The 18254-nt window shown below is 52.8% G+C and overlaps 1 protein-coding gene across 1 annotated transcript in view; it reads right to left on the bottom strand.

Moving 5' to 3' along the window:
• gse1b (Gse1 coiled-coil protein b) overlaps window positions 1-18254 on the bottom strand; it is a 410942-nt gene that overhangs the window by 54839 nt on the left and 337849 nt on the right. The window contains exons 5-6 of the mRNA XM_045708804.2: window positions 701-867; window positions 274-474 (exon numbers count right to left, since the gene is read on the bottom strand). Coding sequence (XP_045564760.2) covers window positions 274-474; window positions 701-867 — 368 coding nt within the window. The remainder of the gene's footprint in view (window positions 1-273; window positions 475-700; window positions 868-18254) is intronic.

The following is an 18254-nucleotide window of genomic DNA, read 5'->3' on the forward strand; positions in this document are numbered from 1 at the left end:
AAAAAAAGACTAGACTGGGGCTGTCTTCAGCATCCCTGGAGGTAGTAGCCACCGACAACAACATCAAACACTAGCTAGCATGTTTTTATCCCTAGCCTTTGAGTGTTAGCAAGCACTGGAAACTGAAAGAGTACCAAAGACTAGAGGCTAACTGGAGCTTTAGCATTGGTGTCATTTAAAACCACTGAAACAGTATCCAACACTAGAGGCAATCCAAAGGTTCAGTATTCACCGCTGCCTAGCAGTAGATCAACGAGTGTTGTCCTGACTCACCTGTAGGGGGCGAAGGAGGGATGTGGCAGGTAGGAGGGATGGTAGTAGGCGGCGGCTGCGGCGGCGGTGGCAGGGTCCAGGCCCAGGGGCAGTCCAGAAGGCATGCGGAGGTCCTCGGCCGTGGCGTAGGGCCGGAACCCCCGCAGGTACTCCTCTGGTACACCACCAGGGGGCACTCCATGGGGCAGCTGCCTGGGTAGACTGGTGAGAGGAGAGGGAGGGAGGAGAGGGAAGGAAGTATATAGGAATAATGACGGAAGATGAGGGGTAGGGAGAGGAGGGAGAGAATGAGAGAGGGAAATAGGAAGCGAGGGGATTTACTTAGTTAATTGTATTTGATCATTAGAAATACACATAACACCTTCTAAAAGACAGGGTAGGACAGAGTGTACTGTCAGTGCTGTACTGTACAGGCAGTGTTACTCACTTGAGGGGCTGGAAGCGTGCATCCTGCATGACAGCTCCGGGGCTCAGGCCAAAGGCATAGGGGTTTCCCATGAGGTGAGCAGGGACTGAGGAGCCACCTTTCTCCTGCTGGTGGGGCGCCTCTGCTCCCAGACGCTCCCTACTGACCCCACGAGGGCCCGAGTCAGTCTGAGAGAAAGAGAGAAAGAGGGAGAGCGAGAGGGGAGGGAGAGAGGGAGAAGCACAGTCTTAGTAATTGTTCCCGGGGGCCTGTGACCGACACGGTTGTCCACACACATGGACCACATCCTGGGGATGAGAGGAGGGAAGAATAGGCCCCTCTCTCGATCTCTGGCTGCCTCCTGTCCTTTCTCTCTTCCTGGCAAAGTCCCCCACCCCCAGGCCCTATTCTCTCTCTCACACACACACACACACACACACACACACACACACACACACACACACACACACACACACACACACACACACACACACACACACACACACACACACACACACACACACACACACACACACACACACACAGAAAGGGAGAGCTCTCTCATCATACTAAACAAGGCTAGTCATCTGCTCTCTGAAGAGGACACTGTGAAATGGAGGAAAATCACAGACATTCCTCAGCACCAAGCAGACACTAGCTCCTTCACACTGCATCACATCCTCTACTGCTGCTACTGGTCTCTTACTTCACAGATGGAAACACTCTTTTTCAGGACATATGAGTGAAGGTGTGGTAGAGACACTGAAGCAGTAGTCTGAGCCTCCTCTACCCAGCACACTGACTGTGATCCTGACAACAGAGCAGGAGTGTGTGTGTGTGTGTGTGTCTGGAGATGAGCCATGCTAGAACATCAACTGGCGGTGAAAACAAAGCCTACAGCAGCATCTGCTCTCTCTCTCTCTCTCTCTCTCTCCCCCTCTCTCTCTCTCCCTCTCCCCTCTCTCTCTCCCTCCCTCTCTCTCTCCCTCTCTCTCCCTCTCTCCCTCCCTCTCTCCCCTTCTCTCTCTCCCTCTCCCCTCTCTCTCTCTCCCTCTCCCCTCTCTCGCTCTTCCTCTCTCCCTCCCTCTCCCCCCTCTCTCTCCCCCTCTCTCTCCCTCTCCCCTCGCTCTCTCCCTCTCTCCCTCCCTCTCTCGCTCTCCCCTCCCTCTCTCTCTCCCCCCCTCTCCCCTCTTTCTCTCTCCCTCCCTCTCTCTGGCAGCAGGCCTGGGATCACTTCCCCAATCTCACAACACAGACACATAAACACACACCGTTTCAGCCCAACAAAGCCAACCTGCAGAGAGACAGAGAGAAAGAGAGAGAGGGGGAGAAGTCTGTGAAGCTTTGGTTTGTCCCAGCCTACATATCCACTTACATTATTTAGTCCAGGGTATGGAGAGAGGGAGAGGGAGAAGAAAAGCATTTAGTCCAGGGTATGGAGAGAGGGAGAGGGAGAAGAAAAACATTTAGTTCAGGGTATGGAGAGATGGAGAAGAACAGCATTTAGTCCAGGGTATGGAGAGAGGGAGAGGGAGAAGAACAGTATTTAGTCCAGGGTATGGAGAGAGGGAGAAGAACAGTATTTAGTCCAGGGTATGGAGAGAGGGAGAGGGAGAAGAACAGCATTTAGTCCAGGGTATGGACAGAGGGAGAGGGAGAAGAACAGCATTTAGTCCAGGGTATGGAGAGAGGGAGAGGGAGAAGAACAGCATTTAGTCCAGGGTATGGAGAGAGGGAGAGGGAGAAGAACAGCATTTAGTCCAGGGTATGGAGAGAGGGAGAGGGAGAAGAACAGCATTTAGTCCAGGGTATGGAGAGAGGGAGAGGGAGAAGAACAGTATTTAGTCCAGGGTATGGAGAGAGGGAGAGGGAGAAGAACAGTATTTAGTCCAGGGTATGGAGAGAGGGAGAAGAACAGCATTTAGTCCAGGGTATGGAGAGAGGGAGAGGGAGAAGAACAGCATTTAGTCCAGGGTATGGAGAGAGGGAGAGGGAGAAGAACAGCATTTAGTCCAGGGTATGGAGAGAGGGAGAGGGAGAAGAACAGCATTTAGTCCAGGGTATGGAGAGAGGGAGAGGGAGAAGAACAGTATTTAGTCCAGGGTATGGAGAGAGGGAGAGGGAGAAGAACAGTATTTAGTCCAGGGTATGGAGAGAGGAGAGGGAGAAGAACAGTATTTAGTCCAGGGTATGGAGAGAGGGAGAGGGAGAAGAACTGTATTTAGTCCAGGGTATGGAGAGAGGGAGAGGGAGAAAAGCACCATGTGAGTGGCTGGGTTCAAGGGCTCTTGGAGAGAAACAGAAGAGGGAGAAGGAAGGGGGTAGAAAGAGGTAGGGAGAGGATGATGGTAGAGAATGTCCAGGGATGAGAGAGTGGTTATTCCCTCTCTTCTACACCCTCCTCTCCCCACACACCAGATAATAGGAGAGGTAAGAGCTAGGTACTGTTGCCATTAAAACACTTACAAAGGCAGGGGAAGGAGGGAGGAACCTGTCCTGCTAAATTAACCCCTTGTATCCCTGGGAATAACGGTAGGCTTTTCTACATCACTGTGTGTGTATAGTATGTTTGTGTGTGTGTCTCTTTCCGCTGTCACTGAGAAAATACATCCCATTTAGTCCCATTTACCCCTACCCCCTGTCCCATTATGCTCACCCCTTCGAACCATTACCCCTACCCCCTGTCCCATTATGCTCACCCCTTCGAACCATTACCCCTACTTCCTGTCCCATTATGCTCACCCCTTCGAACCATTACCCCTACCCCCTGTCCCATTATGCTCACCCCTTCGAACCATTACCCCTAACACCTGTCCCATTATGCTCACCCCTTCGAACCATTACCCCTACCCCCTGTCCCATTATGCTCACCCCTTCGAACCATTACCCCTACACCCTGTCCCATTATGCTCACCCCTTCGAACCATTACCCCGACACCCTGTCCCATTATGCTCACCCCTTCAAACCATTACCCCGACCTCCTGTCCCATTATGCTCACCCCTTCAAACCATTACCCCGACATCCTGTCCAATTATGCTCACCCCTTCGAACCATTACCCTGACCCCCTGTCCCATTATGCTCACCCCTTCGAACCATTACCCCGACCCCCTGTACCATTATGCTCACCCCTTCGAACCATTACCCCGACCCCCTGTCCCATTATGCTCACCCCGTCAAACCATTAACTTTACCCCGTCCCATTATGCTCACCCCTTCGAACCATTACCCTGACCCCCTGTACCATTATGCTCACCCCTTCGAACCATTACCCTGACCCCCTGTACCATTATGCTCACCCCTTCGAACCATTACCCCTACCCCGACCCATTATGCTCACCCCTTCGAACCATTACCCCTACCCCGTCCCATTATGCTCACCCCTTCGAACCATTACCCCTCTCCCCTCTCCCATTATGCTCACCCCTTCGAACCATTACCCCAACCCCCCGTCCCATTATGCTCACCCCTTCGAACCATTACCCCGACCCTCTGTACCATTATGCACACCCCTTCGAACCATTACCCCGACCCCCTGTCCCATTATGCTCACCCCTTCGAACCATTACCCCTACCCCGTCCCATTATGCTCACCCCTTCGAACCATTACCCCTACTTCCTGTCCCATTATGCTCACCCCTTCGAACCATTACCCCTACTTCCTGTCCCATTATGCTCACCCCTTCGAACCATTACCCCTACATCCTGTCCCATTATGCTCACCCCTTCAAACCATTACCCCTACCCCCTGTCCCATTATGCTCACCCCTTCGAACCATCACCCCGACCCGCTGTCCCATTATGCTCACCCCTTTGAACCATTACCCCTACCCCCTTTCCCATTATGCTCACCCCTTCGAACCATTACCCCTACCCCCTGTCCCATTATGCTCACCCCTTCGAACCATTACCCCTACCCCCTGTCCCATTATGCTCACCCCTTCGAACCATTACCCCTACCCCCTGTCCCATTATGCTCACCCCTTCGAACCATTACCCCTACCCCCTGTCCCATTATGCTCACCCCTACGAACCATTACCCCGACTCCCTGTCCCATTATGCTCACCCCTTCGAACCATTACCCCGACCCCTTCTCCCATTATGCTCACCCCTTCGAACCATTACCCCGACCCCCTCTCCCATTATGCTCACCCCTTCGAACCATTACCCCGACCCCCTCTCCCAGCCAATGACCTGGGGTGACACTGACAGACTAACATTTCATATTAAATGCCTCTAATGTTTGTCCTTCCTTGTTGTTTAACATGCTTCACTGAGCAGCCAGGCAGAGTGGCCCCTGTCCCTCGCCCCAAACCCCCACACCAAGCCCCGTTTCCCCAGTCCCCCCTCCTGCCCTAATGGCTGTGTTAGCGTCAGGGAGGTGGGCTCTCCCTCCCCGATGAGCAGCCAACTGGAAAAGTGGTTCAGATATGTCAAAAGAACTCAAAATCAGAGAGGCCAGGGAAACGCATGACGCCTCCATCCCCCTCCCCCTCCATCCCCCTCCATCCTCCTTCTTCAACCCTCTCTCTGCCTCCTCCTCCCTCCCTCTCTTCCTTCATCTCTATCCATGGAGGGTAAACGGTGGCTGTCTGGAGACAGTACAGACCTGCCTATTAGCAGGCACTCTGCTGTTATTTGTGGAAGGGTTGCTGACATCTAGCCCATCTCGCCCTCGCTTGCTGACACACCCACCACACCACACACACACACGCACACACCCGCACGCATGCACGCACGCACACATGCACACACACACACGCAGACACACACACGCACACACACGCACCCACACATACACGCACACACACGCACACACCACACAGAGCCCATCTCTCCCCCTCTCACACTGAGCGCCATATTACGTATTAGCACAGAATGAACAGAGCTAGCCACGCCTAGCCCCTAATATCCCTGTAAATCAAGGAGCGGCTACGCTACGTTGGTGTGGCTGCCTGCCTGTCTGCCTCCTCGCTAGCCACCACCGTGAAATGGCAGCGTCTATTTTTAAACAACATCTGTTAGAGAGCCACCAGGAAAAGAGGATTTGTGTCTTTTCTCTGCCTCTCATCCAGCTGTTCTGATGCATCTTGATTCAATCGTGATGTCACGGTTGTCGTTGGTAGAAATGGAGGACCAAAACGCAGCAGGTACGTGAATGCTCATCTTGATTTTTAATTATCTTCAAAAATGAACATACAACATAACAAAACCGAAAAAACGAACAACTAACAAACAGTCTGGCAAAGCAAAGCTCAACACAGAACAATCACCCCCAAATCACACACACAAACACACCCTAATATATGGGACTCTCAATCAAAGGCAGATAGACAACACCTGCCTTCAACTGAGAGTCCCAACCCCAATTAACCAAACATAGAAACACACACACCAGACCAACCATAGAATACAAACACATAGACCATCAACCAAAAACCCGGAAATACTAAATCAAACACCCTTTACACAAACACACCACCCCGAACCACATAAAACAAATACCCTCTGCCACGTCCTGACCAAACTACAAAAACAATTAACCTTATACTGGCCAGGACGTGACAGTACCCCCCCCTTAAAGGTGCTACCCCAGAAGCACCTTAACAAAAAATAACCCCAAGCAACACCAAAAAAAATTCCCCTTTTCTAAAGGGAGGGAAGGGAGGGTGGCTGCCGTCAACGACGGCACTGTGCTACACCCCCCCTCCCCAACCCACCTATTTCTGGAGGTGGCTCTGGTTCCGGCCGTTCCAGGCTGTCGGGCCACTCTGGCATCGCCGAGGGGCAGTCGGGCCACTCTGGCCTCGCCGGGGGGCAGTCGGGGCAGTCTGGCCTCGCCGGGGGGCAGTCGGGGCAGTCTGGCAACTCGGGACAGTCTGGGCAGTCTGGCAACTCGGGACAGTCTGGGCAGTCTGGCAACTCGGGACAGTCTGGGCAGTCTGGCAACTCGGGACAGTCTGGGCAGTCTGGCAACTCGGGACAGTCTGGGCAGTCTGGCAACTCGGGACAGTCTGGGCAGTCTGGCCACTCGGGACAGTCTGGGCAGTCTGGCAACTCGGGACAGTCTGGGCAGTCTGGCAACTCGGGACAGTCTGGGCAGTCTGGCAACTCGGGACAGTCTGGGCAGTCTGGCAACTCGGGACAGTCTGGGCAGTCTGGCCACTCCGGCAGTTCAGGGCAGTCTGGCCACTCCGGCAGTTCAGGGCAGTCTGGCCACTCCGGCAGTTCAGGGCAGTCTGGCCACTCCGGCAGTTCAGCGCAGTCTGGCCACTCCGGCAGTTCAGCGCAGTCTGGCCACTCCGGCAGTTCAGCGCAGTCTGGCCACTCCGGCAGTTCAGCGCAGTCTGGCCACTCCGGCAGTTCAGCGCAGTCTGACCTCTCTGGCGACTGTTGACTGGCGGGCAGCTCTGGCGACTGTTGACTGGCGGGCAGCTCTGGCGACTGTTAACTGGCGGGCAGCTCTGACGACTGTTGACTGGCGGGCAGCTCTGACGACTGTTGACTGGCGGGCAGCTCTGATGAAGACTGTTAACTGGCGGGCTGACGCACTATAGTCCTGGTGCGTGGTGCTGGTACCGGATATACCAGCTTATGAACACGCACCTCCAGGCTAGTGCGGGGAGCGGGAACAGGACGAGTCGGACTGGGTGGACGCACTTCCGGGTCCGCACGAGAGACAGGAGCTGGAAACCCAGGGCTATGGAGGCGCACAGCCGGTCTAGATCTTACCTCCTGCACAACCCGCCTTGGCTGGATGGAACTAGTAGCCCTGTACGAGCGGGGTGCTCGTACAGGGCAGACTGGGCTGTGCAGGGGCCTGATGGTAGCCGTGCGTAGAGCGGGAGTTGGGTAGCCTGGTCCTCGGAGGCGTACCGGCGACCAGATGCGCTGCGCAGGCATCCTCCTACCAGGCTGGATGCCCGCTCTAGCACGGCACCTGCGAGGGGCTGGAATAACGCGCACCGGACTGTGCATGCGTATGGGTGAGATAGTGCGCTCCTCAGCGAAACATAGCGCTCTCCACCCCATACGCTCCTCCATATAACCACGGGTAGCTGGCTTCCGGCTCTTCCTTCGCCTAGCCAAACTACCCGTGTGCCCCCCCAAAAATTTTCTTGTTGGTGCCTCTCGTGCATCTCCTTCAGCGCGTCCACTCTGGCCTCGTACCACCGCCTCTCTGCCTTGGCTGCCTCAATTTCCCACTGCGGGCGGCGATAATCCCCAGCCTGATGCCAGGGTCCGGCCCCGTCCAGAACTTCCTCCCAAGTCCACTTCTCCCGCCAGTCCAACTCGAACTCCGTCTGCTCCTTCCTCTGCTGCTTGGTCCTTTGGTGGTGGGTGATTCTGTCACGGTTGTCGTTGGTAGAAATGGAGGACCAAAACGCAGCAGGTGCGTGAATGCTCATCTTGATTTTTAATTATCTTCAAAAATGAACATACAACATAACAAAACCGAAAAAACGAACAACTAACAAACAGTCTGGCAAAGCAAAGCTCAACACAGAACAATCACCCCCAAATCACACACACAAACACACCCTAATATATGGGACTCTCAATCAAAGGCAGATAGACAACACCTGCCTTCAACTGAGAGTCCCAACCCCAATTAACCAAACATAGAAACACACACACCAGACTAACCATAGAATACAAACACATAGACCATCAACCAAAAACCCGGAAATACTAAATCAAACACCCTTTACACAAACACACCACCCCGAACCACATAAAACAAATACCCTCTGCCACGTCCTGACCAAACTACAAAAACAATTAACCTTATACTGGCCAGGACGTGACACATGACCCCACAGAGTGTTGGGAAGAATGTATTTTCATTGTTTTAATATGAGCCTGACTAGTGTTGATAACAGGCAGCCATGCTGAAAATTGTATTTTAAAATGTGTCTTTTCAAAATGATTTTTTGATTCAAAGTTACATACAGTAATCACAATCAGTTCTGTTCCTAAAATGAAAATGATGACCAATTTCAAAGACAGATTAAAACCAAATCATTTTCTAATGAATCAAATCACATTTTATTTGTCACGTGCTTCGTAAACAACAGGTGTAAACTAACAGTGAAACGCTTCCTTACGGGCCCTTTCCAACAGCGCAGAGAAAAATGTATAAAAAAATAGAAAGATACCAACACAAGGAATAAATCCACAATGAGTAATGATAACTTGGTTATATGCACACAGGGTATCAGTGCCAGTCAATGTGCAGGGGTACGGGGTAATTCAGGTACATACATACATATAGGTAGGGGTAAAGTTACTAGGCAACAGGATAGATAATAAGCAGTAACAGCAGTGTATATGATTCCTCTACATTATAGTACAATGGCTGTTATACTGTATCTAAAATAAAGAAAGAAAAAATATATGAAATAGAATATAACATGCCCTCTGGTGGCCAAGTTACACTACTGCCATTGACTGGGTGCTCTCTCTTCCTCAGGTTGTTTACACACACACATACACACTCACGAATGCACCCACACACACGCACAGACTCAGTTGAGTCTCAGAGGCTAGCAGATGCATCTTGGGCCAAAACAAATCAAAAATAAAAGAGGTTCCCGTAGCGCCTGTCTACAACCTGTGTGTGTGTATGTGTGTGTGTGTGTGTGTGTGTGTGTGTGTGTGTGTGTTGAGAGGGTGGTTGACTGTGCATCCTGTGTCTTTTGTCTGAGTGTTCTGCTCTCAGTGGAGCAGAACATTTACCCCCCCCACACCTCCCCAAAAACCAGGCTGCAGAGTCCACAGGAGTCCACAGGAGTCCACAGGAGTCCACAGGAGTCCACAGGAGTCCACAGGAGTCCACAGGAGTCCACAGGAGCAGGGTTAGAGCACAGAGCACTGACCCCCTCTGAGGCACAGACCTCTCTCTACTCCTCTCTCTCTGTCGACCTCCGCCTCCCCTCATTTCTTTCTCTCTCTCTCTCTCTCTCTCTCTCTCTCTCTCTCTCTCTCTCTGAGAGACAACACCAGATATCAGAGCCTGCTAAACCATCCTACACTAGAACAGAAGCAATGAGCCAGTACAACACACAGACTATTGATGAGCTGTTGGGATGACTTTACTGGCAGACAGGAGGCAGAACAGAGATGAATAGAGATTACTGTCTGACAAACACAGGCTGAGAGACAAAAGACTCACTGCATGGCGCCTGCTGCTACTGGGCTGTGTGTATGTGTGTCACTAAGGGGCCTCTCTAATGATGATGGAGGACTCTGCTCTTGCTGTTTGTGTGCTGGGCTGACAGGATGAAACCCCCCCCCCCCCCCCCCCCACACACCATCTTTCCCTGACCTTTAGCCCTGCTGGAGGCTTCACCCCAAAAATGTGCCCCTTATTTCTCAGACTCACACTGTGCAACAAAAACTATCTGATACGGATACTTTGATTTAGCCACACAGACACAGTGGAACACACACACACACACACACACACACACACACACACACACACACACACACACACACACACACACACACACACACACACACACACACACACACACACACACACACACACACACACATACACACACACACACATACACAGGCACACACCCTCACATCCAGGCTGCCCCCTCCGTGTAAGCCTGGGCCCTGGCAGCCCCCTGGTGAGGGGTGGGAGACCCTGCGTATGGGAGGGCGCTCATTTACGCCTTTCTGATGGAGCCATGAATCTAAATTGCCAATTAAAAAGCAATTACAGGCAGCAGCGGGAACAGACTCCTGCAGTCATTGAAGCAAAATACCAACGCAGCACCTTCTCCCCTCCCCTCCCCTCGCCTCTCACCCTCCCCTCCCCTCCCCTCCCCTCTCACCCTCCCCTCCCCTCGCCTCTCACCCTCCCCTCGCCTCTCACCCTCCCCTCCCCTCGCCTCTCACCCTCCCCTCCCCTCGCCTCTCACCCTCCCCTCCCCTCGCCTCTCACCCTCCCCTCCCCTCGCCTCTCACCCTCCCCTCGCCTCTCACCCTCCCCTCCCCTCTCACCCTCCCCTCCCCTCTCACCCTCCCCTCGCCTCTCACCCTCCCCTCGCCTCTCACCCTCCCCTCCCCTCGCCTCTCACCCTCCCCTCCCCGCCCCTCTCACCCTCCCCTCCCCTCGCCTCTCACCCTCCCCTCCCCTCGCCTCTCATCCTCCCCTCTCACCCTCCCCTCCCCTCCCCTCTCACCCTCCCCTCCCCTCTCACCCTCCCTCCCCTCCCATCTCACCCTCCCCTCGCCTCTCACCCTCCCCTCGCCTCTCACCCTCCCCTCCCCTCACCTCTCACCCTCCCCTCCCCTCCCCTCTCACCCTCCCCTCCCCTTGCCTCTCACCCTCCCCTCCCCTCGCCTCTCATCCTCCCCTCTCACCCTCCCCTCCCCTCCCCTCTCACCCTCCCCTCCCCTCTCACCCTCCCTCCCCTCCCATCTCACCCTCCCCTCCCCTCTCACCCTCCCACCCTCCCCTCTCACCCTCCTCTCCCCTCCCCTCTCACCCTCCCTCCCCTCCCCATCTCACCCTCGTCTCCACTCGCCTCCCCTCTCACCCTCCCCTCGCCTCCCCTCTCACCCTCCCTCCCCTCCCCTCGCCTCCCCTCTCACCCTCCCCTCGCCTCCCCTCTCACCCTCCCTCCCCTCCCCTCGCCTCCCCTCTCACCCTCCCCTCCCCTCTCACCCTCCCCTCGCCTCTCACCTCTCACCCTCCCCTCCCCTCGCCTCTCACCCTCCCCTCTCACCCTCCCCTCCCCTCCCTCGCCTCTCACCCACCCCACCCCTCCCCTCGTCTCTCACCCTCCCCTCTCACCCTCCCTCCCCTCCCCTTTCACCCTCCCCTCGCCTCCCCTCACACCCTCCCCTCTCACCCTCCCCTCCCCTCTCACCCTCTCTCCCCTCCCCTCTCACCCTCCCCTCTCACCCTCCCCTCTCACCCTCTCTCCCCTCCCCTCTCACCCTCCCCTCCCCTCGCCTCCCCTCTCACCCTCCCCTCGCCTCCACTCTCACCCTCGCCTCGCCTCCCCTCTCACCCTCCCCTCGCCTCCCCTCTCACCCTGTCCTCACCTGCTGTCCTGGGGCTCTGTGGGGTCTATTTGTGTTTCTCTCTCTCCCTCTCTCACTCTCTTAGCAGCTCTACCCAGACTCTGTGTGAGTGTGTCTGGCTTTAACCCTGCATGGTCTCCAGGCCCCAAGTCCTAGTAACCCTGCCTCTAACCCTGCCTCTAACCCAGGCCTCTAACCCAGCCCTCTAACCCAGGCCTCTAACCCATGTCTCTAACCCAGCCCTCTAACCCAGGCCTCTAACCCTGCCTCTAACCCAGGCCTCTAACCCAGCCCTCTAACCCAGGCCTCTAACCCATGCCTCTAACCCAGCCCTCTAACCCAGGCCTCTAACCCAGCCCTCTAACCCAGGCCTCTAACCCAGCCCTCTAACCCAGGCCTCTAACCTAGCCCTCTAACCCAGCCCTCTAACCCAGGCCTCTAACCCAGCCCTCTAACCCAGGCCTCTAACCCAGCCCTCTAACCCAGGCCTCTAACCTAGCCCTCTAACCCAGGTCTCTAACCCAGGCCTCTAACCTAGCCCTCTAACCCAGGCCTCTAACCTAGCCCTCTAACCCAGGCCTCTAACCCAGGCCTCTAACCTAGCCCTCTAACCCAGGCCTCTAACCCAGGCCTCTAACCCAGACCTCTAACCTAGCCCTCAACCCCGGTCTCTAACCTAGCCCTCTAACCCAGGCCCTGCTAGTGTCTGAGTGGTTCTAGCCCTGTCTCTCTCTGTGTGTCTCTAACCTCGGCCCTCATTTCTGCAGACGTATGCAAGCTGGGGGCCTGAGGTCAGTTCACAGCACAGCACAGCCCGGACTAGGAACTAATTGAATAGACAGCACTAAGAGAGAATACGGGGAGAAGGGGAAGAGGAGTGGGGAGGGCAGGGCAGGGGCAAAGCTTTGGGTGTTAGGGATGTTCAAATCTTACTAAAATGTTGGCTTGAGTGGGTCTCCCCCATCCCCCCCTCCCTCACTGGTGATTAGGGATAAAAACAGAGGGCCGGACAGAGCTTCCTTTGTCTGCAATACTGAGGGACGTTTTTTGAGAGAGAGAAAGTGTGAGTGAGTGAGTGAGTGAGAGAGAGAGAGAGAGAGAGAGAGAGAGAGAGAGAGAGAGCGAGAGTGTGTGCTTGACCCTGCCCATTGTGGGTCTGTGTGACGGCAGGGTTTCATGCGTTCGCTGGAGCGGCATAGAGTAAACAGGGGAGACACTCTGATGCTAGCCCCCCTCTGTCTCACCCCTCTCACCCTCACCCACTAGACTACCGCTCACCCCCCTCCTTCAGCTGGGTGGCTTCGAGCTGTCAGAGGCCCCAGAAACCCCCCAACACAACCTTCTCTCTCCCAGCATGACCCTGCGCGCGCGCACACACACACACACACACACACACACACACACACACACACACACACACAACACACACACACACACACACACACACACACACACACACACACACACACACACTGGAACAGAGTGCATCTCAAGAGCTAGCTGGAGCCACTTCACCCCAAAGATAAACAGGGTGAGTGTGACTCTGTGAAGGAGAAAAGGTATATGAGTGTGTGTGTGTGTGTGTGTGTGTGTGTGTGTGTGTGTGTGTGTCAGTGTGTGTGTCAGTGTATGTGGGAGCAGAAGGTCTGTGCCTCTCTCTGCCTATCACTATCCCCTTCTCTCTCTCTCTGCTCACCCCTCTCTCTTTCCTCTAAGGCAAGGAAGGTGATGACAGGGTTGTGATAGGATGACATCACTGCTCCCTCCCCTCCCACCCATAGGGGCTCTGGCTAACCCTCTGGCTAATGTGCTATGCTTGAGGTGAACGTGCACATGGGCGGGATGGGAGGGGGCAAGATCATAGGGCTGAGATGGCAGGGGGACAATTGACTGGGAGGCTCCCACACAGAGGGGCGAGCTGACCCCCTATCTCTGAACCCCATCACCCCTCACTCTCTCTCCATCCTCCTCACTTCCTCAGTCTCCAGGGAGACATTCAACATCTGTAGAGTGTTGTGAGAGTGTTGCTGCGGAGTGTTGAGGAGTGTTTAGAAGTGTTGAGGAATGTTGAGGAGTGTTGCATAGGGAGTGCTGAGGAGTGTTGAGAAGTGTCGCATAGGGAGTGTTGAGGAGTGTTTAGGAGTGTTTAGGAGTGTTGAGGAGTGTTGAGAAGTGTTGAGGAGTGTTGAGGAGTGTTGCATAGGGAGTGTTGAGAAGTGTTGAGGAGTGTTAAGGAGTGTTGCATAGGGAGTGTTGAGGAGTGTTTAGGAGTGTTGAGGAGTGTTGCATAGGGAGTGTTGAGAAGTGTTGAGGAATGTTGCATAGGGAGTGTTGAGAAGTGTTGAGGAGTGTTGCATAGGGAGTGTTGAGTGTTGAGGAGAGTTGAGAAGTGTTGAGAAGTGTTGAGGAGTGTTGAGAAGTGTTGAGAAGTGTTGAGAAGTGTTGAGGAGTGTTGCATAGGGAGTGTTGAGGAGTGTTGAGGAGTGTTGAGAAGTGTTGAGAAGTGTTGAGGAGTGTTGAGAAGTGTTGAGGAGTGTTGAGAAGTGTTAAGGAGTGTTGCATAGGGAGTGTAGAGAAGTGCTGAGGCGTGTTGAGGAGTGTTGCATAGGGAGTGTTGAGGAGTGCTGAGGAGTGTTGAGGAGTGTTGCATAGGGAGTGTTGAGGAGTGCTGAGGAGTGTTGAGGAGTGTTGAGAAGTGTTGAGGAGTGTTGCATAGGGAGTGTTGAGAAGTGTTGAGGAGTGTTAAGGAGTGTTGCATAGGGAGTGTTGAGAAGTGTTGAGGAGTGTTGAGGAGTGTTAAGGAGTGTTGTATAGGGAGTGTTGAGAAGTGTTGAGGAGTGTTGAGGAGTGTTGCATATGGAGTGTTGAGGAATGTTAAGGAGTGTTGCATAGGGAGTGTTGAGGAGTGCTGCGGAGTGTTGAGGAGTGTTAAGGAGTGTTGCATAGGGAGTGTTGAGAAGTGGTGAGGAGTGTTAAGGAGTGTTGCATAGGGAGTGTTGAGAAGTGGTGAGGAGTGTTAAGGAGTGTTGTATAGGGAGTGTTGAGAAGTGTTGAGGAGTGTTAAGGAGTGTTGTATAGGGAGTGTGGAGAAGTGTTGAGGAGTGTTAAGGAGTGTTGTATAGGGAGTGTTGAGAAGTGTTGAGGAGTGTTAAGGAGTGTTGCATAGGGAGTGTTGCATAGGGAGTGTTGAGGAGTGTTGAGAAGTGTTGCATAGGGAGTGTTGAGGAGTGTTGAGGAGTGCTGAGGAGTGTTGAATAGGGAGTGTCAAGAAGTGTTGAGGAGTGTTGAGGAATGTTGCATAGGGTGTGTTGAGGAGTGTTGAGAAGTGTTGCAAAGGGACTGTTGAGGACTGTTGAGGAGTGTTGAGAAGTGTTGCATAGGGAGTGTTGAGGAGTGCTGAGGAGTGTTGAATAGGGAGTGTCAAGAAGTGTTGAGGAGTGTTGAGGAATGTTGCATAGGGTGTGTTGAGGAGTGTTGAGAAGTGTTGCAAAGGGACTGTTGAGGACTGTTGAGGAGTGTTGAGAAGTGTTGCATAGGGAGTGTTGAGAAGTTTTGAGGAGTGTTGAGAAGTGTTGAGGATGAGGAGTGTTGAGAAGTGTTGAGGAGTGTTAAGGAGTGTTGCATAGGGAGTGTTGAGAAGTGCTGAGGAGTGTTGAGGAGTGTTGCATAGGGAGTGTTGAGGAGTGCTGAGGAGTGTTGAGAAGTGTTGAGGAGTGTTAAGGAGTGTTGCATAGGGAGTGTTGAGAAGTGTTGAGGAGTGTTGCATAGGGAGTGTTGAGGAGTGCTGAGGAGTGTTGAGGAGTGTTGAGAAGTGTTGAGGAGTGTTAAGGAGTGTTGCATAGGGAGTGTTGAGAAGCATTGAAGAGTGTTGAGGAGTGTTAAGGAGTGTTGCATAGGGAGTGTTGAGAAGTGTTGAGGAGTGTTAAGGAGTGTTGCATAGGGAGTGTTGAGGAGTGTTGCATAGGGAGTGTTGAGGAGTGCTGAGGAGTGTTGAGGAGTGTTGAGAAGTGTTGAGGAGTGTTGCATAGGGAGTGTTGAGAAGTGTTGAGGAGTGTTAAGGAGTGTTGCATAGGGAGTGTTGAGAAGTGTTGAGGAGTGTTGAGGAGTGTTAAGGAGTGTTGTATAGGGAGTGTTGAGAAGTGTTGAGGAGTGTTGAGGAGTGTTGCATATGGAGTGTTGAGGAATGTTAAGGAGTGTTGCATAGGGAGTGTTGAGGAGTGCTGCGGAGTGTTGAGGAGTGTTGAGGAGTGTTAAGGAGTGTTGCATAGGGAGTGTTGAGAAGTGGTGAGGAGTGTTAAGGAGTGTTGCATAGGGAGTGTTGAGAAGTGGTGAGGAGTGTTAAGGAGTGTTGTATAGGGAGTGTTGAGAAGTGTTGAGGAGTGTTAAGGAGTGTTGTATAGGGAGTGTGGAGAAGTGTTGAGGAGTGTTAAGGAGTGTTGTATAGGGAGTGTTGAGAAGTGTTGAGGAGTGTTAAGGAGTGTTGCATAGGGAGTGTTGCATAGGGAGTGTTGAGGAGTGTTGAGAAGTGTTGCATAGGGAGTGTTGAGGAGTGTTGAGGAGTGCTGAGGAGTGTTGAATAGGGAGTGTCAAGAAGTGTTGAGGAGTGTTGAGGAATGTTGCATAGGGTGTGTTGAGAAGTGTTGCAAAGGGACTGTTGAGGACTGTTGAGGAGTGTTGAGAAGTGTTGCATAGGGAGTGTTGAGGAGTGCTGAGGAGTGTTGAATAGGGAGTGTCAAGAAGTGTTGAGGAGTGTTGAGGAATGTTGCATAGGGTGTGTTGAGGAGTGTTGAGAAGTGTTGCAAAGGGACTGTTGAGGACTGTTGAGGAGTGTTGAGAAGTGTTGCATAGGGAGTGTTGAGAAGTTTTGAGGAGTGTTGAGAAGTGTTGAGGATGAGGAGTGTTGAGAAGTGTTGAGGAGTGTTAAGGAGTGTTGCATAGGGAGTGTTGAGAAGTGCTGAGGAGTGTTGAGGAGTGTTGCATAGGGAGTGTTGAGGAGTGCTGAGGAGTGTTGAGAAGTGTTGAGGAGTGTTAAGGAGTGTTGCATAGGGAGTGTTGAGAAGTGTTGAGGAGTGTTGCATAGGGAGTGTTGAGGAGTGCTGAGGAGTGTTGAGGAGTGTTGAGAAGTGTTGAGGAGTGTTAAGGAGTGTTGCATAGGGAGTGTTGAGAAGTATTGAAGAGTGTTGAGGAGTGTTAAGGAGTGTTGCATAGGGAGTGTTGAGAAGTGTTGAGGAGTGTTAAGGAGTGTTGCATAGTGAGTGTTGAGGAGTGCTGAGGAGTGTTGAGGAGTGTTGAGAAGTATTGAGGAGTGTTAAGGAGTGTTGCATAGGGAGTGTTGAGAAGTGTTGAGGAGTGATGAGGAGTGTTGTATAGGGAGTGTTGAGGAGTGTTAAGGAGTGTTGCATAGGGAGTGTTGAGGAGTGTTAAAGAGTGTTGCATAGGGAGTGTTGAGAAGTGGTGAAGAGTGTTAAGGAGTGTTGCATAGGGAGTGTTGAGGAGTGTTGAGAAGTGTTGCATAGGGTGTGTTGAGGAGTGTTGAGAAGTGTTGAGGAGTGTTGAGGAATGTTGCATAGGGTGTGTTGAGGAGTGCTGAGGAGTGTTGCATAGGGAGTGTTGAGGAGTGTTGATAAGTGTTGAGGAGTGTTGAGAAGTGTTGCATAGGAACTGTTGAGGAGTGTTGAGAAGTGTTGAGAAGTGTTGAGGAGTGCTGAGGAGTGTTGAGAAGTGTTGAGGAGTGTTGCATAGGGAGTGTTGAGAAGTGTTGCATAGGGAGTGTTGAGGAGTGTTGAGGAGTGTTGAGAAGTGTTGAGGAGTGTTGAGGAGTGTTGCATATGGAGTGTTGAGGAGTGTTTTAGGAGTGTTGAGGAGTGTTGCATAGGGAGTGTTTTAGGAGTGTTGAGGAGTGTTGCATAGGGAGTGTTTTAGGAGTGTTGAGGAGTGTTGCATAGGGAGTGTTTAAGAGTGTTGAGGAGTGTTGAGGAGTGTTGAGGAGTGTTGAGAAGTGTTGAGGAGTGTTGAGAAGTGTTGAGGAGTGTTGAGGAGTGTTGAGGAGTGTTTTAGGAGTGTTGAGGAGTGTTGCATAGAGAGTGTTTAGGAGTGCTGTGCTGCTCCTCTGCCCTCCACCATTAGCCCCAGAGCTGCGATAAGAGGAGTGTTGCATAGGGAGTGTTGAGAAGTGTTGAAGAGTGTTGAGGAGTGTTAAGGAGTGTTGTATAGGGAGTGTTGAGAAGTGTTGAGGAGTGTTAAGGAGTGTTGCATAGGGAGTGTTGAGGAGTGCTGAGGAGTGTTGAGGAGTGTTGAGAAGTATTGAGGAGTGTTAAGGAGTGTTGCATAGGGAGTGTTGAGAAGTGTTGAGGAGTGTTGAGGAGTGTTGTATAGGGAGTGTTGAGGAGTGTTAAGGAGTGTTGCATAGGGAGTGTTGAGGAGTGTTAAAGAGTGTTGCATAGGGAGTGTTGAGAAGTGGTGAAGAGTGTTAAGGAGTGTTGCATAGGGAGTGTTGAGGAGTGTTGAGAAGTGTTGCATAGGGTG

The sequence above is a fragment of the Salmo salar genome, chromosome 26 (assembly GCF_965601325.2).
Source record: "Salmo salar chromosome 26, fSalSal1, whole genome shotgun sequence".
Lineage (NCBI taxonomy): Eukaryota > Metazoa > Chordata > Actinopteri > Salmoniformes > Salmonidae > Salmo > Salmo salar.